Raw genomic sequence first — 26,119 nt, forward strand, 5'->3', positions numbered from 1 at the left:
GGTGGAGGCAGAGGAAGGTGGTGGGGGCTGTGTCTGAAGGGGGCGGGGTGGAGGCTGCGGGAGGGGGGCGGGGGCTGTGAGTGAAGCGGGCGGGGTGGGGGCAGCGGGAGGGGGTGGGGGCTGTGTGTGAGGGGGGGTGGGGGCAGCGGGAGCGGGGTGGGGGCTGTGTGTGAAGGGGGGGTGGGGGCAGAGGAAGGGGGGTGGGGGCTGTGTGTGAAGAGGGCGGGAGGGGGGTGGGAGCTGTCTGTGAAGAGGGCGGGGTGGAGGCGGCGGGAGCGGGTGGGGGCTGTACGTGAAGCGGGCGGGGTGGAGGCTGCGGGAGGGCAGGTGGGAGCTGTGTATGCCGGAAGGAGGCGGGGCCGGGAACCGGGACTCGAGCCTATTAACTCCGACCCCAACCCACCGCGTCACGTGAGGGGGAGGAGTCTCACATTGTAGCGCTGCTCCTCGCACTCTCCCCGCCCGCCCCCCCGATCACGTGAGGCGGGCGCCCCGCGCGGCCGGAAGTGTCGTAGGGCGGATCGGGGTGGGGTCTCTCCGTTGCTGGGCTCCGCGAAGGCGCCGGGTGGCTCCTGCCTGCCGGGGCCATGCTCCCGCCCTGAGTATGGGTGCCAGCGGCTCCAAGGCCCGCGGCCTCTGGCCCTTCGCCTCCCCCGGGCCGGGTGGCGCCGCTGGCCCCGGCGGGGAGCAGGCCCTTGCCCGGGCGCGCGGCTGCCGTAGCGCCACCCCCTTCGTCTTCACCCGCCGCGGGTAAGGGCGGGGCGGGCGCCTGGTTTCCATAGGGCAGGGGGTGGGTTGCTATGGGGCTGGCTCCCATTGGTTGGGGGGTTGGCTGTTGGAATGGGCTCCCATAAGCAGGGGGACCTCTTTCCATGGGGCAGGGAGTGGGTTGCTATGGGGTGGTCTCCCATGGGATGGGGGGGTCTCGTTTCCCTGGGGTGTGTTGCTGTGGGAGTTGGGGGTGTAATGGTTTGGGCTCCCGTGCAGCAGGTGGCAGCCAGCAGGTTCCCATGGGGCAGGAAGGTGTCAGAATTGGAGGGAGCGAGTTGCTCTGGGGTAGGCGGTGGCTGGGGGCTGCACATCTCGTTCGCTATAGGATAGCGCAGTCTGGCAAAGAGGCAGGATCTTCTGGCCCCCTGCATGATGCCTTTCTCACTTCCAGGCCACATTCAGATGAGTTTCTTCTACTGTAAAGTGGCCCTTGCGGTGTCCTGGTGGGCATGTTGGATCCTGGGGTCTGCACCAAAGAGCTGTGACATCTGAATAAACTGTCACATCCTGGAAAATCTGAGGCCTAGATGGGCACCATTGTGCCCCTGAGCAGCCTTAGCTGGAGCCTTATAGTGCCCAGTGACACCTGGCACTTGCAAGTACCGCTGGTCCATATGTTCCTATCCATGGAATATTCTCTGTGGTGCCCCTCTAGGGTTGACTGCAGAGTCTCAGTTAAAGTTACACACTTTTTTTAGTGATTAGAGGGTACAGTGTGGATACAGAATCATTTTTTTAGTGATTAGAGGGTACAGTTTGCACCCTGAAGCCCTGTGTAGTAGGCTGGGAGGAGGATGGATTTGCCTATAAGGGACATTCACTCTAAAGGGTGAGGGTGCTGAGCTCTGGGAAGACAGAAATGTTACTCTTCCCAGGGCTCTTGGCAAGAATGGGGAGGGGCAAAACAAAAGGCTCTGAATATAGTTTCTCACACTAAGCTTTGGAACTTATCATAGAATCATAGAATCATAGAATATCAGGGTTGGAAGGGACCCCAGAAGGTCATCTAGTCCAACCCCCTGCTCAAAGCAGGACCAATTCCCAGTTAAATCATCCCAGCCAGGGCTTTGTCAAGCCTGACCTTAAAAACCTCTAAGGAAGGAGATTCTACCACCTCCCTAGGTAACGCATTCCAGTGTTTCACCACCCTCTTAGTGAAAAAGTTTTTCCTAATATCCAATCTAAACCTCCCCCACTGCAACTTGAGACCATTACTCCTCGTTCTGTCATCTGCTACCATTGAGAACAGTCTAGAGCCATCCTCTTTGGAACCCCCTTTCAGGTAGTTGAAAGCAGCTATCAAATCCCCCCTCATTCTTCTCTTCTGCAGGCTAAACAATCCCAGCTCCCTCAGCCTCTCCTCATAACTCATGTGTTCCAGTCCCCTAATCATTTTTGTTGCCCTTCGCTGGACTCTCTCCAATTTATCCACATCCTTCTTGAAGTGTGGGGCCCAAAACTGGACACAGTACTCCAGATGAGGCCTCACCAATGTCGAATAGAGGGGAACGATCACGTCCCTCGATCTGCTCGCTATGCCCCTACTTATACATCCCAAAATGCCATTGGCCTTCTTGGCAACAAGGGCACACTGCTGACTCATATCCAGCTTCTCGTCCACTGTCACCCCTAGGTCCTTTTCTGCAGAACTGCTGCCTAGCCATTCGGTCCCTAGTCTGTAGCTGTGCATTGGGTTCTTCCGTCCTAAGTGCAGGACCCTGCACTTATCCTTATTGAACCTCATCAGATTCCTTTTGGCCCAATCTTCCAATTGGTCTAGGTCCTTCTGTATCCTATCCCTCCCCTCCAGCGTATCTACCACTCCTCCCAGTTTAGTATCATCCGCAAATTTGCTGAGAGTGCAATCCACACCATCCTCCAGATCATTTATGAAGATATTGAATAAAACCGGCCCCAGGACCGACCCTTGGGGCACTCCACTTGATACCGGCTGCCAACTAGACATGGAGCCATTGATCACTACCCGTTGAGCCCGACAATTTAGCCAGCTTTCTACCCACCTTATAGTGCATTCATCCAGCCCATACTTCCTTAACTTGCTGACAAGAATACTATGGGAGACCGTGTCAAAAGCTTTGCTAAAGTCAAGAAACAATACATCCACTGCTTTCCCTTCATCCACAGAACCAGTAATCTCATCATAAAAGGCGATTAGATTAGTCAGGCATGACCTTCCCTTGGTGAATCCATGCTGGCTGTTCCTGATCACTTTCCTCTCATGCAAGTGCTTCAGGATTGATTCTTTGAGGACCTGCTCCATGATTTTTCCAGGGACTGAGGTGAGGTTGACTGGCCTGTAGTTCCCAGGATCTTCCTTCTTCCCTTTTTTAAAGATTGGCACTACATTAGCCTTTTTCCAGTCATCCGGGACTTCCCCGGTTCGCCACGAGTTTTCAAAGATAATGGCCAGTGGCTCTGCAATCACAGCCGCCAATTCCTTCAGCACTCTCGGATGCAACTCGTCCGGCCCCATGGACTTGTGCACGTCCAGCTTTTCTAAATAGTCCCTAACCGCCTCTATCTCCACAGAGGGCTGGCCATCTCTTCCGCATTTTGTGATGCCCAGCGCAGCAGTCTGGGAGCTGACCTTGTTAGTGAAAACAGAGGCAAAAAAAGCATTGAGTACATTAGCTTTTTCCACATCCTCTGTCACTAGGTTGCCTCCCTCATTCAGTAAGGGGCCCACACATTCCTTGGCTTTCTTCTTGTTGCCAACATACCTGAAGAAACCCTTCTTGTTACTCTTGACATCTCTGGCTAGCTGCAGCTCCAGGTGCGATTTGGCCCTCCTGATAACATTCCTACATGCCCGAGCAATATTTTTATACTCTTCCCTGGTCATATGTCCAACCTTCCACTTCTTGTAAGCTTCTTTTTTATGTTTAAGATCCGCTAGGATTTCACCATTAAGCCAAGTTGGTCGCCTGCCATATTTACTATTCTTTCGACTCATCGGGATGGTTTGTCCCTGTAACCTCAACAGGGATTCCTTGAAATACAGCCAGCTCTCCTGGACTCCTTTCCCCTTCAAGTTAGTCCCCCAGGGGATCCTGGCCATCCGTTCCCTGAGGGAGTCGAAGTCTGCTTTCCTGAAGTCCAGGGTCCGTATCCTGCTGCTTACCTTTGTTCCCTGCGTCAGGATCCTGAACTCAACCAACTCATGGTCACTGCCTCCCAGATTCCCATCCACTTTTGCTTCCCCCACTAATTCTACCCGGTTTGTGAGCAGCAGGTCAAGAAAAGCACCCCCCCTAGTTGGCTCCTCTAGCACTTGCGCCAGGAAATTGTCCCCTACGCTTTCCAAAAACTTCCTGGATTGTCTATGCACCGCTGTATTGCTCTCCCAGCAGATATCAGGAAAATTAAAGTCACCCATGAGAATCAGGGCATGCGATCTAGTAGCTTCCGTGAGCTGCCGGAAGAAAGCCTCATCCACCTCATCCCCCTGGTCCGGTGGTCTATAGCAGACTCCCACCACTACATCACTCTTGTTGCACACACTTCTAAACTTAATCCAGAGACACTCAGGTTTTTCTGCAGTTTCGTACCGGAGCTCTGAGCAGTCATACTGCTCCCTTACATACAGTGCTACTCCCCCACCTTTTCTGCCCTGCCTGTCCTTCCTGAACAGTTTATAACCATCCATGACAGTACTCCAGTCATATGAGTTATCCCACCAAGTCTCTGTTATTCCGATCACGTCATAGTTCCTTGACATCACCAGGACCTCCAGTTCTCCCTGCTTGTTTCCAAGGCTTTGTGCATTTGTATATAAGCACTTGAGATAACCTGTTGATCGCCCCTTATTGCCAATATGAGGCAGGAGCCCTCCCCTCACAGACATTCCTGCCTGTGCTTCCTCCCGGTATCCCGCTTTCCCACTTACCTCAGGGTGGGATTCCCAATGCATGGTAACGTAGCTCCCCTCTGTGGCATCTGTGCACAGATAAGAGTATATAATTTCTTTTGATTTGTCTCCTTTTTATTTAAAAATAGATAGTGCATCTAATTGCAGCTCTTATTCATATGTGTTTTTTAAGGAGATAGAACTGTCGGGCCAAGGAGATGGGGACTTTACCTTTGGGGAGGAAGAATGAATGACTGAGTCCAGTGACCCAGCTGTGTCAAGGTCACAATGAGGGGCCCAAGAAGAGCTGTGCTTCCTGCCTTATGAGGTGTCACAGTTGGGGTGAGGAATAGCCCCCCAATTGTAGAGGTACCAGGGTACAGTCACTTAGATGTGCAAAGTCAGTGGTGTTCAGTAGCAGCTACTCCTTCAGTGAGAAGCACAGACTGTACCTAGTGAGGCAAAGACATGGGATCTTGCTGATTGCCTGCCAACTAAGCTTTGTGCATTGGAGCAGGGCAAGCCCTATCACCTGTTTAGATTGAGGCTCCTGTTAGTGCTTTTTACTGATCACTGTGTCTGGAGTTATTTCCCATCAGTAGCTGTTTGAGGCTTTTCACCTCTGGAAAAGCCTCAAGTCTTTTGTCAAGAACTTGGAAGCAGACTGTACCTGCCTGATCTTTGTATTCTTCTGTGGACAAAATCTGGCAGGGGCAGAGTCCTATCTGGGAGCTAGCAGACTGTTAGCTGAGCGGGAAGTAAATGTAGAGCTGCAACTAAAGCCTTTATCTTAGTGACTGGGTTGAAATGGATTGCCTCCGTCAGAGCTATGTGCACCACAAAGTTGTTTCTTTGCCAGTTCTTAAATTATGTGATTAATATTGTGCCAAAATCCTTGACTTTTGCTTTGGGTTCATTTCCTCCTAATTAGCTGTTGGCATACTGGTGTACCTCCTTTCTTGACAGGAGAGTCATCAGGTGCACCTGAATCAAATGGCATACCTGGCAAACTGTTGCCTGTGGTTAGCTGAAATTCTTCCCCTCTTCCTTGGATATAAAGGAAGGTGTAATAACTGATGTTTATCTGCGAATTGGCATAGTCTCAATACTCCTCTTTAGTCTAGCCTAAATCGGTAGCTTGTGTGTCTTTCTTTATGCCTACAAGCCAGTCCGGAGGTGCAGGATTTGCAATGTGTGGAAACAGGGAAATTCAACAGCAATCCAAAACGCTGCAGTTGGGCCTTTATTTTTTGTTTATATGTGGCTTCTGTCCAGAAAGGAAGCTGTGCTACTCTCTCATCCCACCACTGTTTTGAAGAATTGTGTGGCTTCTTTAGAGGTACCAGTATATTGCTTTTGTATCTTATGTTCATTTCAAGGATAGGGTAGCTTTGGATGGTGTAGCAAGGGGAATGTCAGTGCTGTAGCTGTCGTTTGTGTCATTGGAGGACTTCAGGCACATGTGAGTCAGCTGTACAAATCTTGGTACACTCAGTATCTGTGTGTGCATGGAGCTGTGGTGTTTACGTTAGTGCAGTCTTAGTGCTATGTGGTAAAATTGGTTCAGTCCCATAGAGAAAGGGAACTGGGTGTTCAAACATATCATAAACTGGGACAAGGGGGAAGTTAATAGCCGAGTTGATTCTGGGGCCTTTTACCACCAGGTCACGGGTTCTGATATAGATCCGTTAGTAGTGACCCAAGTTGGTTATCACCTGATGATTTTGATTCCTGTGAAATAAACTGTCATCTCACTTTGGATCCTAGTGAAGAAGTGTTGACATCACAAAACCCACCATCTGTGAGCCTTGATTAGCTCCATTGCTAGCAGATAAGCCAGGCACTGAATAGATCAGACTGAATTCCCCTCTTGCCACAAGAAATCCTGAAGTCATCTAATGACTTATTTTCCCCTTTAACTGCAGCAGTCTCTCTTGGGGTAGGAGAGAGTGCTCTTGAACTGCAGGGTCCCCATTTAGTGAGCTTAGTTCATGGTTCCTATTTCATGCCTGATCCAAGTGTGCTCTCTTTTAACTTAAAACTAGGTGTGTTTGAGCAGTGAACGTAAGACTTGATCTTGTAGTTAAAAATGGCCTTGTACCCTTTGTGCTGAATAGCTGTCTAGCTTGGCAACAACTTGAGCTTGTTTGTCCAAGAGTGAAACTGTTCTGGTGGCTGTTGTACCCTTGAGTGCTACAGATCCGCCAGTGTGGGCATGGAATCAGAGCTGGGAAGCGTGCTTGGTACTGATTTACCATGGCTCCATTGGTCTGTGTTTAACTGCTTATAATTGCTTCTGTACAAAACCAACTTTCCGGCTGTGTGAGTTGATAGCAAACCTTATCTCTGTATACAGAATGGGAGCAGTAGCTCCATCTTCTTCTCTCTCCCATCTCAGCCCTGGTTTGGCCAGGCCCTTGTGATGGAGGGACTGCAATCTTCATGGTCCATTTAGTCCCTTACCACTCCACTGAGCCTGACTGTGCAACCTCGGGGTGGGCTGATCTGCCTACACAGCAGCTGCTGGCACTTCCATTGAAATCTGAGTACTGTATGTATTTAATGCCAGTTGCTGAGTGGCTTTATGATGCAGATTTCTGTCCTGCTAGATACTGCACTGAGGCCAACTCCTTGTTTCACAGCTGCTGAACAGCTGTCAGATGGAAATGACTCTTGGCTGCTGACCCAAGCTGACAGGTTCCATATCACATTTTCCAGTCCCATGGTGCCCAGCCCTCTCCAATGTGTAATGTCCAAAACAGCTGATGTCTGCCAGCCCGCTGCTGCCCTCTTCCCAAAATGTTTGGGTAGGGATCATTGATGGCCAGTCCTCCCAGTCTCTTATGTGCTCCTCTCCTCATTCCTCTGCAGCTCCATGTATTATGATGAGGATGGGGATCTCGCCCATGAATTCTATGAGGAGACAATTGTCACCAAGAATGGGAGGAAGCGCGCCAAACTGAAAAGGATCCACAAGAACCTGATACCTCAGGTAACGTGCTCAGAAACAAAAGTGACCCTACTGTGACAGGTTTGGGCCCTTTGAAGTGTCAACTGATGTGCTGGGATGCCACTGAATCAGCCTATTCTGCCAGCCTGGGTTCCCTTTACCTGGCCTTGCTCACAGGCCTCTTCCAATCAAGCACACAGGCAGGGCCACACCCAGCTGCACAGAGAGACAGAGATCTCCTCTGGAAAGATTTAGCCTTAGAGGCGTACCCCAACACTCTGGGTTTGTACCCTTTAAAGGGAGTGGGCACTAAAGGTTTTATGAAATGCTCCCCCTCCCTCAATGTGGAGGGAGATATGCACAACTTCTTGCCCCCCCCCCTCCAGTTAGAAATTACATAAAGTGGGTTATATTATAAACAAGAAATAAGTTTAACTACAAAAGGTGAATTTTAAGTGAATGTAAGAGATAACAGACAGAACAAAGCAGATTACTGACCAAATAAAACAAAATACGCAATCTGGGCTCAATATACTTAAGAAACAGGTTACAAAATGCAATTTCTTACCCTAAATGTTGTTTTAGGCAGGTTGCAAAGTTTCTGTGGTTCAGAGTTCCAGTTATATTTCTCTTCAGACTGGACCCCTTTCTAAGTCTGGACTCCTTCCCTTCAGGTGGCTTTAGCAGTCTTCTTGGGCAGACAGGCCATGGAGAGGAGTCCCATTTTCCTTTCTCTCCACCCTTAAATAGGGTTTACATAAGGCGTGAATTCTTTGTTTCCCAAACTTGACCCTCCCCCCCCTTTCCTTCCAGTGGAATATTAAAAGAAGTCCCAGGTAATGTTTAGTATCAGGTGACAAGACCACCTGACTGTGTAGTATCACAGAGTCCATGAGTCAGTGGCAATATGGAGCATCCTCAGGAAGGCCAAGCCTTTTCACAGTCCATTTTCCTTGCTGATGGGTCATCAGCCCAGTCTGGCTTTTCCATTGTTGTACCTGAAGTGTTAGCAGAGGGCGTCACCCAAAGTAGCGTAGTTGAAATACAGATACATTGTCAATATTCCTAACTTCAGATACAGAAATGATGTAGGCTTTCAAATTGGATAATCACATTAAGTAAATTTTAACCTTTCCAAAGAGATCTTACAAGACCCATCTTACATAAAGTGCATCTGTTATGTCAATCATATCATAAGCATATTTTCATAAAGAATATGGAGTGAAACGTCACAGTGCGCCAAACTTAAAAGGATCCACAAGAACCTGATATCTCAGGTAACACGCTCAGAAACAAAAGCGACCCTTGTGGGGACTCGACCGGTAATGTATTAACGTGCTATGCAGGACGCCCGGGTTCCTTTGTGATCTCTTACCAATGGAGCACCTGGGATTTGTGCTAGGGCTCATCCCCTGGAAGTCTAGTGGTAGCTCACTACAATCCTGACTAGATATGCCTATGGGACAATGGCTTTCAAATTACATGGAAACCTTTTGCCCAGATTTCTTTTTCTGCTCAACGCTCCCGAAGGGAAGGGTAGGTATTCCACCCCCACCCTTGTGTCCAGGCCTCCTTGTTCTGAAGCAGAAATAAGATTGAGTAGAGGACACCTACGTATGGGGGTGTTCTGAAAATCCTGCATGATTAAGTGCATGGCTCAACCCCCTATCTCTCACTGACTGGGTGAGAGAAACAAATACTAAGTAACTTGACCATTTTAAACACTAGTTTCCAGACAGCAAACACCAAGGAAGCTCTGACATTGGTATGCCCCATGGAGCCACTTGATGGTGCCAGTCTGGAACAAAATCCAAACTGTGACTTAGTGAACCAGCAGAGTGAGGTCAGGGAAGCCAATTAGCATGATACACTTGTGTCAGGAAGTTCCTGCTTTCTGAAGCCAACAGTCTGACCTTAAAAATGAACATTGACTCCCTGTTCTGTGATTTACAGTATCAACACTCAGCATTGATATAAAACCCCTTCATTTTCAAACCCTCCGCTCAAGTCCTTGAAGTTATCTTTTATTATAAACTGTAAAAGGAACAATATAACAAACCGTTCTAAAATCAAATAAAAGAATAAATAAGGGGGTGGAGGGGAAGAGTCAGATATAGGAAGGGACCGGGTGACCAGAGGTTCTAAATGTGGGGTATTGGTTATGATTTGACTAGTTTTCAGGGATTTAAAATTGAGAAGTGCTGAAGCAGATGTTAGGGTAGAGCAGACTTCATGCAAACACAGCAGTACTGTCTCTAGGTCAGTGAAAATGGGTGTGTTGTCGCCATCTGACAGCAGTTCAGTGGCTACTATGAGATGAGTTTGTGGGGGGGCTAGGGTCTCAGTCCAGCTTCTAGTGGGCAGCTGTCCATATTGCACAGTTGCCACTAATTGACGCCATTATTGGCATTCTCAGGAGAGAGGCTGAATGGGCTGTGGGAAGCAAGCTCCCCGTTTGCTCCTTGAGGGGATCCATTTGGACGGTGGAGTGAGACACAGAGACAGTATGCAGTTTCTACCACCATTACCTAGGCTTTATTTGTTTTATGGACAGGGGACCTCATTCTCCAGGACTGTTGGGCTGGCACCTTTCATGAGCGCTAAAAATAAACTCCGCCTAGCTATGACTTTCTAGTAGTGGCCACAGGAATTCTTATCTGTTCCAAGGCTTTTGTATGTAGTTATGAAGGTCTTGTTTATTTTGCAAAATACATTTGTTGCATTCACGCTATACCCAGGCACCCATATGAGCTGGTGCCGCTTTCTAGCAGCAGCTGCCACGTGACAAACTTGTCCACGTTGTCATGAACCAAGCAAGGCCCATTAATTGGGAGGCCACAGGTCAAGACATTCCCTAGTTCCTTTTTTTTGTGTTAGTCTCCTGCAAAACCTGTGGTTGTTCTCCAGAAAATACAGATCTTTTATTAAATGTAATAAAACTTTCTCAGTTTTTGTCATCCTTGCAATAGGCCTTTGTCCTTGGCTAGCACCTTATAGTTCTGGCCGTCCAGAAGCCTTGCAAACACAAACTAACCAGTTCATTTCAAAGAAGCATTGTCACCGTACTGCAGGTGAAGAAATGTAAGCATAAAGGGTGAAGTGACTTCTCTTCCCATAGTCTAAACACTAGACCACATTCCCAGCCTCTCGTATGTCTAGTGGGGATTGCCCTGGTTCAAACTAGTTCTGATCCCTCTGTGAAACCAGAGCATAAAACCCATTAGCGCACACATCCTTTGCCTATCGACCCTGAAGCTACTTTGCTTTCTGATGTGTTTGTAATGGAAGAATATTCACACCAAAGCACATTAAATGCATAAGGCTTAGAGTTCTGCTTTAGTTGACACACATGCTTGTTACATTCACAGTATCTATCACTCCTTGGACAGAAAGCTTGCTTGTGCACAAGGGTCTTTGATCTTTTCTTCTGTTCAGTCACTTAGTCCTTTCTTTTCCAGTCTTTTAAATGACTTTTAAATTAAAGGTGCCAGACTAATAGCCCTGGAAGCTGATGACCTTCTAGTCATGGATCAGGTGGAATGCGGACAGCGACAGGCTGAGCTGCTTTCCCCCCCCATTCTCATGCTGTTGTCGTTCCTCAGTGTCGTAGGAACTGAGCACCTTAGTCTGACTTTTAGGGGCTACTTCTAGCAGCACATCCAGTCTGTTTTGCCTGCCTGGTGCTCAGAGTGTCAACCAACAGCTCAGTTGTGATGGTTTAATGAACTCTTGTCCATTAAGAACTGGACTGGGACATAAGCTCTATTGTCTGTCTCCATCTGCTGTGACTTGCAGAGCATGGGACCTTTGTTTGCAGGCCTTATCTTAAGACTCTGCTCTGACCAGTGTCTCCCCTGCCTTTTTACCCTCCTTGCTCTTTTTTCAGGGTATAGTGAAACTGGAGCACCCTCGCATTCATGTGGACTTCCCCGTTATCATCTGCGAGGTCTGAGCTGCAGGGGGAGTGTGAGCTGCTGTTGTGTGCCGTCAGTGCACCCAACCTGCCCAGCCTTACCATACCTAATGTAACCACACAAGGCTGCCTTGTGTTCCTGAACCACAATGGACTGCCAGCACAGAGGCACACACTCTTGACTTTGGAGCTCCTCTTTCCTGGAGGAGGAGGAAGAGATGGGGTGGTGCAGAATTGGCTAGGAATCTCTTCACAAGTCAGATGAGACATGTGACCTTGTTTAGCAACATGCTTAACAATACCCTCGACTGAGTCAGAAGATTGAAATCCTTCTCGCGGCTGCCATCAGATGTTTGGATGGATCACTGAACTGCCCATGACACTTGTGTTTGAGGTTTAAAAGGGAGAGCCATCCTGCATCTCTTGCCGAACAAAATCGCTGCTTCTCAGGTACCTGCCCCAGGTAGAGTTGAGGTCAGTTAATTCACCTCTGTGGGGCTAGGGGCAGCCCCCTAATGCCCCTTCCCTACAAAGTGGTGATGAATAAAAGAGTAGTGGTGTAGTTTATCCTTGGGAGTGGGGGGTGGGGAGTTGGTTATGCAGTGCCGCCCCAGGTTGATCTGGGAATGGAGGGTAAATGGGGCGGTCTGAGGTGGAGCTAATCTCGAGAACCCCACTGAAACAGAGTAGCGCTTCTCGGGAAGGTAGAAGACCAGATTTCATTGCATCAGACCTCAGTCTCCTCTTTTATACAGCCCCCTCCTGTGCTCAGCGTTATTTTGTACTTCTTAGCGATATGGTTTGTCTCGTCCCCAGAAGCCTTTCCAGTGGCTCTAGATACCCCAGCTCAGCTGTTGGTGTTAAGACCTCTCCGAAAATCCCATTGGCCAGTGGTGGCGCTGTGCAGTGCCAGCAGAGCAAACAGTCCGATCTTTGCAGCAAGATCAATGGACGCTGCTGGAAGCAGCAGCAGTCCTCAGAGCTGAATGACTGGGCTGGCAGCCCATGTTAACCCACACAGCTTTGCAGTTAGGATTCGCACAGCAGGGCTTAGTTTGCCACCCATTAGCATGCATCTGCCTTGGCGGGAGCAGGCTGCGCTCCTGTTGAGTGGCGTTCTTCCCTCTCCTGAATCTGGTGTGTTGGAGTGTGGGGTACGAGGTGTGAACTCTTGTATTAGCCATAGCGTTTATTTTGGGGCTCAGTCCCTCTCAGAATGTGGTTCTGGGTAACTTTCATGTGTTGATCAGTTGTGCCCTGGTGCCGCCAGCATGCCCCAGCTGTGTGTAGCTGTGATAGAGCCAAGGCAGGAATGAAGAGTCAGCTTTTACCCTCTAAAGCAATTGGTGTTAGCCCCCTCCTGTCTTGGAAATCTCCCTGAGATATGAAGCCTGGGTTCTTTCACTGCACCCATTCCTCTCTTTCTTTCTCCCTATGGGGACAAGAGGGAATGCAATGCACTTTAATGGAAGGTTCTCTCTTCCCCACCCAACTTGATAAAGAAACATGTGGCTATTGGGGCAGCTCCCTCTTCCAGCTAGACTCATGGTGGCAGTACTGAAACTGTGCATTGGTGCGTCTGCCACTTCATGCCTGCTTCCTCATTTGAAGGATTGAGTGCTGGCTGGTTGCTGCTGAGCTGGGGTGAGACTACCTCCATCCCAAACACTAGAAGTCATGGTCTTTCGGTTCCGGGTTACATGAGAATGGGCAGAGTCACTGTGCTCAAGCAGGATGTCAGGGATCCTTACCACTATCTACCCCTCCAAGAACTCCTGTGAAACTTTAAAACTGGATCGAGATGTGGCTCCCACAGCAGTCAGCTTATTAGAGACATCTTGTTTCCCCTTCCAGAGCATGTAATTTACTTTCTGAGCACTTCAGACATTTGCTACCTCGATGTTTAATTTAAGCTGCTGCTGCAAAGTTGTAGCAGTATCCGTGTGTCTCTATTGGTTGTATCCCTCTCCACACCCCTGAGAATAGTTCTAGGGGCTGTATGCCATTCTGATAGAGGTCTGGTAGTTAGCAATAGCAATGCTCGCACTCAGACTCGGCCTTGTTCCCCAATCGCTCTCTGTAGTGGTTGGAGTGAAACTACAGCACTGAGGGACCAAAGGTTCTTCTCCCCTTCCCCCCCGGCATGGAAGTTAGTTTTCACAGGTAGAGTGCTTTGATAGCTCCAGCAGAGAGCACTTTTACACTGTGATGCTGAGCATTTCCTTCTAGATCAGTGTTGTTCTTCCACCTACTTGGAAAAGTCGCTCTTAAAAAAAATCCTATTAAAGTGTCTCTTGTTTGCATCAGCCATTCTCTAGCAGGTGACTTGGGTTCATCTCAGACCAAGGCTTGCAGATCTCCTTGAAAGAGGCACATCTCTGGTGGCTGAGCTGGGCTGGAGGACACCATCTCCAACAAAGAAATGGATCAAGCTATGTGAGGCTGACTCAGCCCTGGACCCCTGCTCTGATACGGGGAGACCTAGCTCTGAAAACTACCCTCTTGCTTCTGCTTGTGGGGTGTGTGTAGGAGACAACTTGGGCTGGGAGCCCTCCTCTGGCTTCTCTTGATGGAGGCAAGAGACTGCAGGAGACCACTGGCCTCCTCCTGAGTGGAGAGCAGTATTGGTTAGGTCCTGAGTGGTGGGTGGAATCTAGCACAGGGGAAATGAGAAGATGTTTGGTATGGAGGAGAGTGCATGGGGAGGTGGCTTCTGTAGAAATGAGAACTGCTCGCCAGTATCTTATTTCCCCCCACATGTCCCCTGGAGCAAAGGTTGGTAGGGCATCACCTCCCATGTGCTTTGGTGTGGGGTGTGGTACCTGTGTTTGCAAATTCAGGAACAGACACCTCATCCTTGTCCTGGGCAGGTTTGGGGCAGCAGGGTTAGATCTGTGTTCTGAATGCCAATCTGGTCTAGGGTAGTGTCATGGGCTGTGCCAGGTGGAGCCGGCCGTTAGTTAAACAAGCTGCATGCCAAGAGTTGGTCAGAAATCAGTGAGCTGAATGGTGAGCTAGGTCTTTTGGGGAAGACTCTGTATGGAGGGAAAGGCAAGATGCTTCCCACTCGTATAAAAGAGAGGGAGCAGGAAGGGGAGTTAGTCCTTCTGAGTAGGCTGAGCTCCCCCTTCTGTGATTCCCAGAAACCATCTGCACACCACAAGCAGCAGGGATGAAAAGCTTGACTCTGGAAGGAGATGGTGTTTCATAGCAGCAAGCAGGGCTGGCCGGGAGACGGTGCATCTGGCAGAGCTTGTCGAATGGCTTTCATAGAGGAAGCCATGCTTTCCCCTTTGTACGGGGGTTTGTATAGCACATCTTCACCTTGGCAAACCCTTGCTGCACTTGGGAACGGGAATGGGTTGCCCACTGCACAGTGAGTAACACTCTTGAGGTACCCAGCCAAGACTGAAAGGCACTGGGTATGTCTACACTGCAGTTAAAACCCTGTGGCTGGCCTGTGTCCGCTGACTTGGGCTCACAGGGCTTGGATTAAGGGGCTGTTTAAGTGTAGTGTTAACTTTCAGGTCCAGGCTCAAGAACTCTGTGAGGTCTGGGGGTCCGAGTCTGAAAGTCTACACCACAATTAAATAGCCCTTGAGCCTGAGTCAGCTGGCACAGGCCAGCTGTGGTATCAAATTACAGTGCAGACATACCACTGTGTGCAGAGTACAGTGTCTGTGTCTCACATCTGGCCATAACATAGTAGCTTAGCCCTGTCATGTTCTTTTACTGGCTGCCTTGCTTCTGAATAGGGAGAGGTTACCAGGGCACCCTTTGCTCAGCAAAGCACCATGGGTAACCTATACCCATTTTCACTGTCCTTTAAATGCTCTGAGACAGCCTGTTGGGAAACTCCCTCTCTTCACACATCCTGAGCAATCCAGTCAGAGTCTTCCCCCAAGGAAGGGCTCATTCCACCCTACTTCTAAAGCAGCAGGCTTCCTACCCCTCTTCCTGACCCACTTCTTTTCTAGGCTGGTTAGCCCACTGGGGTTGAAGCTGTGCAGTCAATCTGCATGGATTCTAGAATCCCAGCCTTTCTCTCCCCCAACCCTATTTCCTACTAGTGCTGGTCCCCTTGAGCCTACACAGACGGGATGAGGACCCTTGGGAACTGCTGAAGGGATATTTAAAATGTGAAGGTAATTGTAAATAGTATCTATGTCCACTATATTGTTGGAGCAAGCAAAAAAAACCACACTTGGTTTCTTTTCAATTTTTTTACTACTTCTTTCTGTGCGACTTTGTGCTTTCAAGTGTGGATGTGTAGAATTGTACCCACCAACACTACACTTACAGCTCCTCTAGCAAATGGATAGGAGTTTCCAATTCAAACATGTACAATATTTTTGGTCCTCCTTCCTCTGCCTTTGAGTGCATCTGTCTCATTTTGTTAAATTTCAATAAAACTATTTGTAGATCCCAAAAGTTCAATGGCTGTCTTATTTTTGGAGGGTGATTTAGTAATTGGTCTTACTGCCTCTGTATGTAATGGACAGACAGGACATGTTAGAGCTAACATAGTGTGAACTTGCCATGCAAGCTTTACCCATACAGATGTCGCTGCCCATGTAGCAACCCCCCTAGTTCTACTCAGGGGCCTTACCTGATTCTCTCTCCCCTTCAGTTGTACTGACACAAGGAAAAACTCTTCTGAATTGTGCCCAGAAATAGGGCTTGCCTGAGGGGACACATCTGTCTGCTTACATCCACCTCAGGATCTGAATCGATGTCTCTAAAACATGGTGTTTTGTGCCATCTGTTTTGTGGTAGTAAGTGAAAGCCATCAAGCTGAGGTGTTTATAAACAGATTCGTAAATAGAATGGCCATAGTGGCTTTGGAATCTATCTGTGGAGTCTTTACAAAATTAACAGAGTTTGTCTCCAGCTGATTAGTCTTATCCCCTTTAATTACACAAGTGTTTTCAACTGATGGGGGGAAGAGGCAAAGCTAAGCACAGCTGCTCTTTAGACTCCCGCAGCACAGTGAATGCTTCTAATCACCCCACCCCACTTGAAATAACAGGTATGTGGTACCTCAACATGCTTACACCTCACATTATTGCTACATAGGCTGTTCAAGTGCCATGTATGGATGCAGTGTGTGGTATTGAACACATGAACAGTTAGCCTGGGGGGGCTATCTAAGTGCTGAAGCTTGGATTATGTGATGTTGAAGTTTATTTATGTCATGATGGTCTTGGTTGTGATCTTGAGGTCCTAAGATGTGAGTGATCCCCTTGCAGGTACCCAAGAAGCAAATGAGCAAATCCTTTATTGATTTGGTAGAGTTAGCTTGCAAGGATTGATGAAGCAAGAATTAAAAATTTGTTGGCCTTGACACCACAGTTGTAGTTGCAACTGGAATTCTGATGATCATCAATCACGTTTATTTACATAGTGCCTAAGGACCAATCAAGAATTGTGCCAGAGCTGTAAAAACACATAACAGGAGCCAGTTCCTTCCCCAAAGAGCTTGTAATCTAGACGAGACAGACACACACGGTGGAGGGGAAGGGGTAGAACACACCAGTCGAGTCAACAATGTGGTGTTGGCAAAGATGGTGGTGATCCATGATTTTTTTGGGTCAGTTCAGACAGGAGCCTTGGTTTGATTCCCACTTTTGACTTGTGATTGGAACAACCTCCAAGTATAATTTTCTTTTAAATTATAGATTTGGGATTGGAAAAAAAATTTCCCTAGAGTTTCAAAAGCTCTGGTTAAAGAGATTTTTAGATGCCAACCACTCAAATTGCCAAACTCAAGGATGGCGTCTCATGACTTTTCTGTGACCTCTCATGCACAGGCACTGCAAAACCACAAAGTCGTGGGCAGGTCTGTCCACATGCACTCATGCTGAGGACAGAATTGGTGTTGAAGCAAAGTAATAATCTGAAGTAGTTGCTGACAGTGATCCAATCTATAGCAGCTAAACTGCTGTGTGTAAATTTCCATACGGTTTCATGTGCTTCAAACTTAAGCTCTAAGTTATACTTCAAACTTTTGCTTTTCAGTAAAGGCTGTTATAATGTAAGGGACATAATTTTATGATCTGATGTAAAACTTAATGTCAAGTTTTGATATTTGTCTAATTAGGAGTAGGTGAAATTTTGTTTTTTGGGGGGAAAGATTTCTGAGTCCGGTTTGTGCGTTCAGAAGTTAGTCTTTTGTTTTATGCATTCTTTCTCTATGAAAGACCAGACTTGTACGAATTGGAGGAAGGTATTAAAGCTTTTCTGCACTGCTGCTGAGAAAATTGTGATGGGTGGAAAGGGATGGCTTAGACTGTCAATTCACCTGTTACCAAGGGCAGAGTTAAGGTTGTCCGAGTGCAGAATTTTTATTTGGTGAGGGAATGAATGGGGTTTTAAGAGTAGCATCTGAATTATTTTTGATTCTGTGATTTCAGGTTTGTAACGTTTGGGTTTTGGTGTGCAATGGAATGTCTTGTTTCAAAATACACTCGGCAACCTTAACTAAAGTTAACTTTCCCTTAAGGGTTGGTCTCCACTGAGTTTTACTGGTAAAACTTATGTCTTATCAGTGTATGTTTGTTTTTTTTGTTTTTTTTGTTTTTTTTGGCCAACATGATCGTGCTAGTAAAAGCCCTACTGTAGAGGCAGTTGTACTGGTATAAATAGAGTCCTGCAAATCCACAGAGATCCACTTTATATCCATGATTAGAATCATAGAAGATTAGGGTCGGAAGAGACCTCAGGAGGTCATCTAGTCCAACCCCCTGCTCAAAACAGGACCAACACCAACTAAATCATCCCAGCCAGGGTTGTGTCAAGCTGGGCCTTAAAAACCTCGAAGGATGGAGAATCCACCACCTCCTTAGGTAACCCATTCCAGTGCTTCACCACCCTCCTAGTGAAAGTGTTTCTTAATATCCAACTGAGACCTCCCCCACTGCAACTTGAGACCATTGCTCCTTGTTCTGTCATCAACCACCACTGAGAAAACCCAAGCTCCATCCTCTTTGGAACTCCCCCTTCAAGTAATTGAAGGCTGCTATCAAATCCCCCCTCACTCTTCTCTTCTGCAGACTAAACAAGCCCAGTTCCTTCAGCTTTTCCTCATAAGTCATGTGCCCCAGCCCCCGATCATTTTTGTTGCCCTCCGCTGGACTCTCTCCAATTTATCCACATACTTTCTGTAGTCGGGGACCCAAAACTGGACACAATACTCCAGATGTGGCTTCACCAGTGCCAAATAGAGGAGAATAATCACTTCCCTTGCTCTGCTGGCAATGCTCCTACTAATGCAGCCCAATATGTGGTTAGCCTTCTTGGCAACAAGGGCACACTGCTGACTCATATCCAGCTTCTCATTCACTGTAATCCCCAGGTCCTTTTCTGCAGAACTTCTGCTTAGCCAGTCGGTCCCTGGCCTGTAGCAGTGCATGGGATTCTTCCGTCCTAAGTGCAGGACTGTACACTTGTCCTTGTTGAACCTCATCAGAGTTCTTTTGGCCCAATCCTCCAATTTGTCTAGGTGTCTCTGGACCCTGTCCCTACCCTCCAGCATATAGCTTCCCCCCAGCTTAGTGTCATCTGAGAACTTGCTGAGGGTACAATCCATCCCATCATCCAGATCATTAATAAAGATGAACAAAACTGGCCCTAGGACCAACACTTGGGGCACTCCACTTGATACTGGCTGTCAACTACACATCGAGCGGTTGATCACTACTCATTGAGCCCAACAATCTAGCCAGCGTTCTGTCTACCTTATAGTCCATTCATCCAATTCATACTTTTTTAACTTGCTGGCAAGAATACTGTGGGAGACCGTATCAAAAGCTTTGCTACAATCAAGATATATCACGTCCACTGCTTTCCCCATATCTACAGAGCCAGTTGCCTCATCATAGAAGGCAATCAGGTTGGTCAGGCATGACTTTCCCTTGATGAATCCATGCTGACTGTTCCTGATCACCTTCCTCTCCTCCAAGTTCTTCAAAATGGTTTCCTTGAGGACCTGCTGATTTTTTTTTCCAGGGACTGAGGTGAGTCTGTAGTTCCCCAGGTTCTCCTTTTTCCCATTTTTAAAGATGGGCACTATATTTGCCTTTTTCCAATTGTCTGGGACCTCTCCCAGTCGCCATGAGTTTTCAGAGGTAATGGTCAAGTTGCAGTGGGGGAGGTTTAGGTTGGATATTAGGAAAAACTTTTTCACTAGGAGGGTGGTGAAACACTGGAATGCGTTGCCTAGGGAGGTGGTGGAATCTCCTTCCTTAGAAGTTTTTAAGGTTAGGCTTGACAAAGCCCTGACTGGGATGATTTGATTGGGGATTGGTCCTGCTTTTGAGCAGGGGGTTGGACTAGATGACCTCCTGAGGTCCCTTCCAACCCTGATATTCTATGATTCAATCACTCTGCAATCACATCAGCCAATTCACTCAGCACCCTCAGATACATTAGATCTGGACCCATGGACTTGTGCATGTCCAGCTTTTCTAAATAATCCTTAACTTGTTCTTTCACCAGTGAGGGCTGCTCACCTCCTCCCCATACTGTGTTGCCCAGGACAGCAGTGTGGGAGCTGACCTTGTTTGTGAAGATTGAGGCCAAAAAAGCATTGAGTACTTCAGCTTTTTCCACATCATCTGTCGCTAGGTTGCCTCCCCCATTCGTTAAGGGTCCCACACTTTCCCTGACCTTTTTCTTGTTGCTAAAATACTTGTAGAAACCCTTCTTGTAACCTTCATATCCCTTGTGAGCTGCAACTCCAGTTGTGTTTTGACCTTCCTGATTACACCCCTGGATATTCGAGCAATATTTTTATACTTCTCCCTAGTCATCTGTCCAAATTTCCACTTCTTGTAAGCTTCCTTTTTGTGTTTAAGCTCACCAAAGATTTCCCTGTTAAGCCAAGCTGATCGCATGCCATATTTGCTATTCTTTCTGCACGTCGGGATGGTTTGTTCCTGCAGCCTCAATGAGGCTTCTTTAAAATACAGCCAGCTCTCCTGGACTCCTTTCCCCTTCATATTAGCCTCCTAGGGGATCCTGGCCATCAGTTTCCTAAGGGAGTCAGTCTGCTTCTCTGAAATCCAGGATCTGTATTTTGCTACTCTCCTTTCTTCCTTTTGTGAGGATCCTGAACTCAACCATCCTCATAGTCATGGCTATCCAGGTTGCCACCTACTTCTACTTCTCCTACCAATTCTTCCCTGTTTGTAAGCAGCGGGTCAAGAGGAGAACGGCCCCTGGTTGGTTCCTCCAGTAGCTGCACCAGGAAGTTGTCCCCAACACTCTCCAAAAACATCCTGGATTGTCTGTGCACTGCTGTATTGCTCTCCCAGCAGATGTCAGGGTGATGGAAGTCCACAGATCATTTTTGCAGATCGGATGTATCTGCGCATGGCTCTAGGTATAAAGGTGCCGTATACCAGTGTTGTTAGTTCTGCTTCTTGGCCTGAAATAAGTTCTGCCAGTATAAGTACTCTTATGCCATTATGAATGCATCCACACTAAGACCAGGTCTGTGCTACAGATTTCTGTTGGCCCAGCTTTGTCAAGGCTGTGAAGAGGTGTTCCCTGGCCAAGATCGCTATGCCAGCAAAAGCCCCTAGCATAGATATGGTTATACCAACACAGCTGCCCTCTAACCAATGTATTTCATTCTTGGGGTTGATTTTACTTTACTGGTACAACGTTCAGCTTTGCTGGTATAAGCTGCAGCCACTCTAGGAGGGCTTAGCTGGTGTAGTATATTGTGGTATGTTTCTATACTAGGAAAGCACTCCTAGTGTAGCTATAGCCTGAGCTTGCGGCTTTAGCTATATTGATTAGCGTTAAAATGGAAGAATTTTCTAGTGTTAGACAGGCCCTAAAAATAACTTACACTGACTATACTCATTGGTCTGACAGAGCACCACTGCGGGTTAGAAAATAAATCTAGAACCACATCTTCAGCAGTCACTCAAGAGACTGACAGGTCAGTTGATAAATGGAGGTAGTGGTCCAGGAAGTGTCTCAAAACAGTGTGGAGCTATTCTAGGAGCTTGCCTCGCATGGGTGGCCTTTGATCCCAATAACACTGTATGTTGAAATAAACATTGTCTCGCTTTCTGCACTGCATCCTGCTTTCTCTCTTCCCCCTTCCCGAACAGCCAAACGGCTTATAAATGGTTTTCTGCTGTACCACAACACTCATCATTTCCTTAGCACAGGCCTGGTCCCTAAAAGAAAATGAGCCATTGACAAAAATTCTAATGAGTGACTGACACAGCGAAAATCTTGTCAGCACTCTTGGCTGGATGATGTGCAAGCATCTGGGAAGCAGCAGTTGCTGGAAGCAGCTTGTCCTTCCAGCATTGCTTGTTGGGATGTGGCTTGGGAGGGGGAAATTGAAATGGCTTAAAGCTACTAATTAGAATGGGAACTCCTGTGACTTTTCTTACATTAGCAATTCAGGTTCTTCCTATCCTGTTTTTCCCAGATGACTGGAGAACTGGGTAAGATTAGGGCACCATGATCATAAAACGTAATTAAAAGGGGATGTGGCTCTTGTTTAGACTACCCAAGTTTTCCTTTTCTTAACACCTATTTAACTCAGATGCCTTGTACAGTTGGGAGAGAAGTTCTCTTTGTTAAAGATGTGACCCTGCAATTGAAAACTGAGAACTGTCTCTGAAATCAGCAAAAATAGGGAAAACTAGATGGGTGTGATCCTTGTGAATTCAGAGTCCCAAGCTCTGTGTAACTTTCAGAGAGTTGGCTTCCCATCTCAGCAGTACCCATGTATGCCTTGGGCATACCAAGTTACATTCCAGGAAGTTCCATAGTGTAGCCCAAGGTTGCTCTATTGTCTAGCATAGAACCATGTAGCCTTTACTGCACTGTTTAATGCTGTGACTTCCAGCCCACAGGGCTCTTTCTTGACCTGAGTGACCTCTGTTGCAGTCTGTCATCCCCACCATTGCATTAAAGAGAAGGCAGCTACAGGCTCCAGTTTGAATGTATGTGGCTCTTGATCATGGAAAATTTTAGGCACTTCTTCTGTAGGCAAAGCAAGCAGCCATTTAAAGTCCTGGCTCTTGGGCATTCTGAGGTGGGGGAGGAAAATGTTGGCCAGGATGCTAAAATTCTTTGGCTCTTCAGATTCATGAGATTTTTGGCTCCCAGCAGAGCTTGGCTGTAGAGGCAACCCCATTTAACAGCCTAACTGAAATACAGCACCCATTAGCAGTATCTGCACCAGTGCTGAACCCACAACCGCAGACTGACACTAAAAGGCCATGCTGACATGTCTTCAGGCTGAGATGTCTGTCAGGAATGGCAGACCACTGGTCCTTGGCCAGCAGCCTTAGGAGAATTGACAAGAGCTGTGATCCAACGTACATGTGTAGCTTGGGGGAAGGATGTGAAAGAGTAGTCTACAAAACGGGAGGAATAACTTACAGGCAAGGTGCTGCCCCAAGGGCATAGTAGGATAATGGGGTGGAGCTCTCCAAAGGAAAGCTCATACAGGAGCAGTTAATGTTGGGGAGAGAGACACATCGGATCAGCGTTGGACTTCCTAGCAACTGTCCAGGTAAATAATGCTTAGTGGGGTTCTGGTCCTGCTGCTGCTGAAGCAACTGGAAAGACTCCATGGGCTTTCAGTGGGAATTGGGTTAGGCTACATGCCTGGCTGTGAATTGCAAACAGATGTGAGTGGATGATCTGCTCAACCTCGGCCATCTCTCCTGGGTTAGAGCAAATGGAGTGCTGATCATGGAGGCGGCTGGATTCATAGCCCAGAAGACTAGTCCTCTTGTTTCTCTACAGAGCAGATCCCTCCAGCTGGCAGCAGGGCGGTTAACCCCCCTCGCCCCCATCAGTCTTGACCTGGCTGAGAAATGGTGTGTATTATGGTAGCCTCAACCGAGAGGTGGGGGCCCCGCGGTGCTAGGTACTGGTGCTGAAAGAGACAATCCCTGCCCCAAAGAGCCTGGAATGTAAATAGACAAAGTGAAAAGCAGGGAGTTCAGCTTTGTTTGGGCTTTGGCTTTTCAGATGAGCCCAAGTTGGTCAGGGCCAGGTGTGTTCTTTGTGATTCTGACTCCAACATTCAGCCAGGGGACCCCACCCGCCCCCGCTAAATTCAGAAAGGCCTTCAGACGCTAACACTCACCTTCCCTGCATTTGGACCAGTGACCTAGAAAGGGCCCTACCTGCTTGGAAACTAATCTTCCAGAGCTCAGCGACCTTCTCCCTTCTAAACCTACATCACCCAGCGAAATGACTGATTCCCCACCCTTCAACATGTTGTGTTCCAAGAGCTCTGGATTTTAGGGTCACCCAGGCACTACGAATAACTGTCATTCTAGCTGCTGCCCAGACGAGGGCAGCATCCAGTTGCTTTTGAAGCATGCAGCTGTGCATCCTTATACTGCTGTGTCCTGATCTAGCTCCGAGATCTAAGCCATCCAGGCTGCAATTCACATTTTTGAGCATGTGCTGCCGTTTGCGGCCATCCCAGACAATGAGCGATTTGTTCCGCTTTTGCTGTCTTCAGTGGTATTTCACCCACTGGTGAGAGCTTTGCCTTGATTGGTGAAATTTGACAAGACCTGTCCGTGTTTGCCTGCTGGGGCCACCAGAGTTGTTCTCTCCAAGCAGTTGAGCAGAGTGCGGTAATGGTCTGAAAAGTGTATCTGGGCAAATGACACTTCTTTGGTGACTCCGTGAGCGCTAGCTTCTCTTCAGGCTGCAGAGCGAGCTGGATTCCCTTCTGCCCTGTCCAAAGGTCAGCTGACCCCCGATTGCAAAATCTTTAACAGGAGGCGAGCTAGGAGGCCAAAGTCTAAGAACAGAGGGGCAATTCAAACTAAGATCTGAGAGTGAGCAGTGGTGCTGGTGAGAAAAATTATCTCTTTGGGTGTGAATGGAGCAAACCTTACTGGCCACTGTGAACCCATGCAATGCTCCTCATAAAGAGTAACTGCCCCTTACGTCTGCCCTATGGTTTGCAGGGAAGTGAGCATAAATCTTGGATGTTTCCATTTTTGGGCGTAGACTGATTCCTCCCCTGTCCAGAGGTACTGACCACCTCTGGGGCGGGGGAGGAATCCGTCTGCAGGCTTCTCATGCTGAGCACCCAAAACCGGAAGAACCTCTGCCCCTAGGCTCCTCTTTCCCTGAATCTTACTGTATTAATTTCAGGCTTCCAGAAACCTGTGTGTGATCAAAGATGTGTGTGCCCCTCTAGTGTCCCAACAGCCCCTGCTGGGGAGATGGGAGGAGTCCTGCAAGGGAGGAGGCTAGGCAGGACCTTAGCTACCAGTGTGTAGGTCTACACTGCAATAAAAGCCTCATGGCACCAAGACCTACAGCTTAGATCCACTAATCCAGGCTCTCAGGGCTAGGGTTTGGGCCTGAAAATTGCAGTGTAGATATTTGGGCCTCGTGGTGTCTCTGCGACCCAGCCCCCCCTCGTGATGTCTTGAAGCCCAGGCTCCAGTGTGAGTCTGGCTGTCTACATTGCAATTTTATAGCCCCTAAGCCAGTCAGCTGACCCAGGCCAGATATGGTGGGCACGGGTCTTTCAATGCAATGTAGATGTAGACGTACCCTTAGAGTCCCTTGGCTTTGTTTGGCCAGATACCTTTCCACAGCTTTGACTGAGCCTCCCTTACTGGCTTTCCCAAATTCCTAAGAAAATAGCTGTCCTCTACCTTTAATGGGATAAACTGGTTTCCTGAGCTTTGATTACCAGTGACTGGACTGTTGCATCCCATTCCTCTGAGCCAGTGTCAAGGCCCAGCCACAGAGATGGGTGGGGATTTTTAGATCTGCAATTAGCATGTTCAGCAGTGATGGATGGACAGCTGGATCAGAACTTCGGGTGTGGGCCCATCACCTCGTCAGCTCTCTGGGGCAGGGCGCACCTTCTTGTTCTGTTTGTGCAGCCCTTAGCACAGTGAGGTCCTGACCCATGACTGTGGCTCTCAGACACTCCTGCAACCTCTATAATGCCAATTCCTCTCTCAGGGTGCCTTGAGCTTCTGCAGCTTCTGTTGGTGTTAGCACCATATAAAACTGCAACTCGTATTCTCCATGAGACCACTGTACACAGGGGAGGTCCAAGGGGGCTGTATGTGCTTGCTAGGGCTGAAAAGGAAGTATGATCAGTCAGCTATTCTAACACCCCATCACCACCAGTTGAGGCAGTCCCAGCTGCCTCTGGAGCTTTGGCAGTGTACTCTACGGGAGATCTGCTGACTTTCCCAACCTAGCAATGAGGAGAGGTTACTCATCCCAAGCTCTGGGCTCACAAGAAGTTGCTCACCCTGCTAACTGAGCTGAGGGGGAGGAGGTGGTGATTGTAGTAGGAAGTGGTCAAGTCTAGACGCGGCAGTGAAGAGCATAATTAACCCCATTGCTGAGCCTTGGGCTCCACATCAGATGCCCCCTGCTTTTGTGACCTATTTGGGAACTTGCCCCAAACATCCTGCATGTTGGGAAAAGAAAAATCTCAGTGACACCCCCCTGGTTTTAAGCCAGTCCTGTTCAGTGTCTTACATTTCCCAGAGTGCATGAATGCTCACGTGATGAGATCAGACACCTTGGGCTACAAGACCATCTGCCGTCAGGTCACCTCCAGTACAGAGCCGATCAG

At 48.1% G+C, this 26,119-nt stretch overlaps 1 protein-coding gene across 2 annotated transcripts in view; it reads left to right on the forward strand.

Annotated features, from left to right (window-relative positions):
* The first annotated feature begins 453 nt into the window (after positions 1–453).
* The window catches only part of TUSC2 (tumor suppressor 2, mitochondrial calcium regulator), a 34,853-nt gene continuing 9,187 nt past the window's right edge, over positions 454–26,119 (forward strand). Inside the window, exons 1-3 of one of the 2 annotated variants that reach the window (XM_073352575.1) lie at positions 456–750; positions 7,511–7,631; positions 11,476–14,981. In XM_073352575.1, the coding sequence (XP_073208676.1) occupies positions 605–750; positions 7,511–7,631; positions 11,476–11,541 (333 nt within the window). In that variant the 5' untranslated portion in view covers positions 456–604 and the 3' untranslated portion in view covers positions 11,542–14,981. Of the gene's footprint in view, positions 751–7,510; positions 7,632–11,475; positions 14,982–26,119 lie in introns of those variants that run through there. The other variant, XM_073352576.2, reaches the window with a different exon arrangement.

Source organism: Lepidochelys kempii, chromosome 7 (genome assembly GCF_965140285.1).
Source record: "Lepidochelys kempii isolate rLepKem1 chromosome 7, rLepKem1.hap1, whole genome shotgun sequence".
Taxonomy (NCBI): Eukaryota; Metazoa; Chordata; order Testudines; family Cheloniidae; genus Lepidochelys; species Lepidochelys kempii.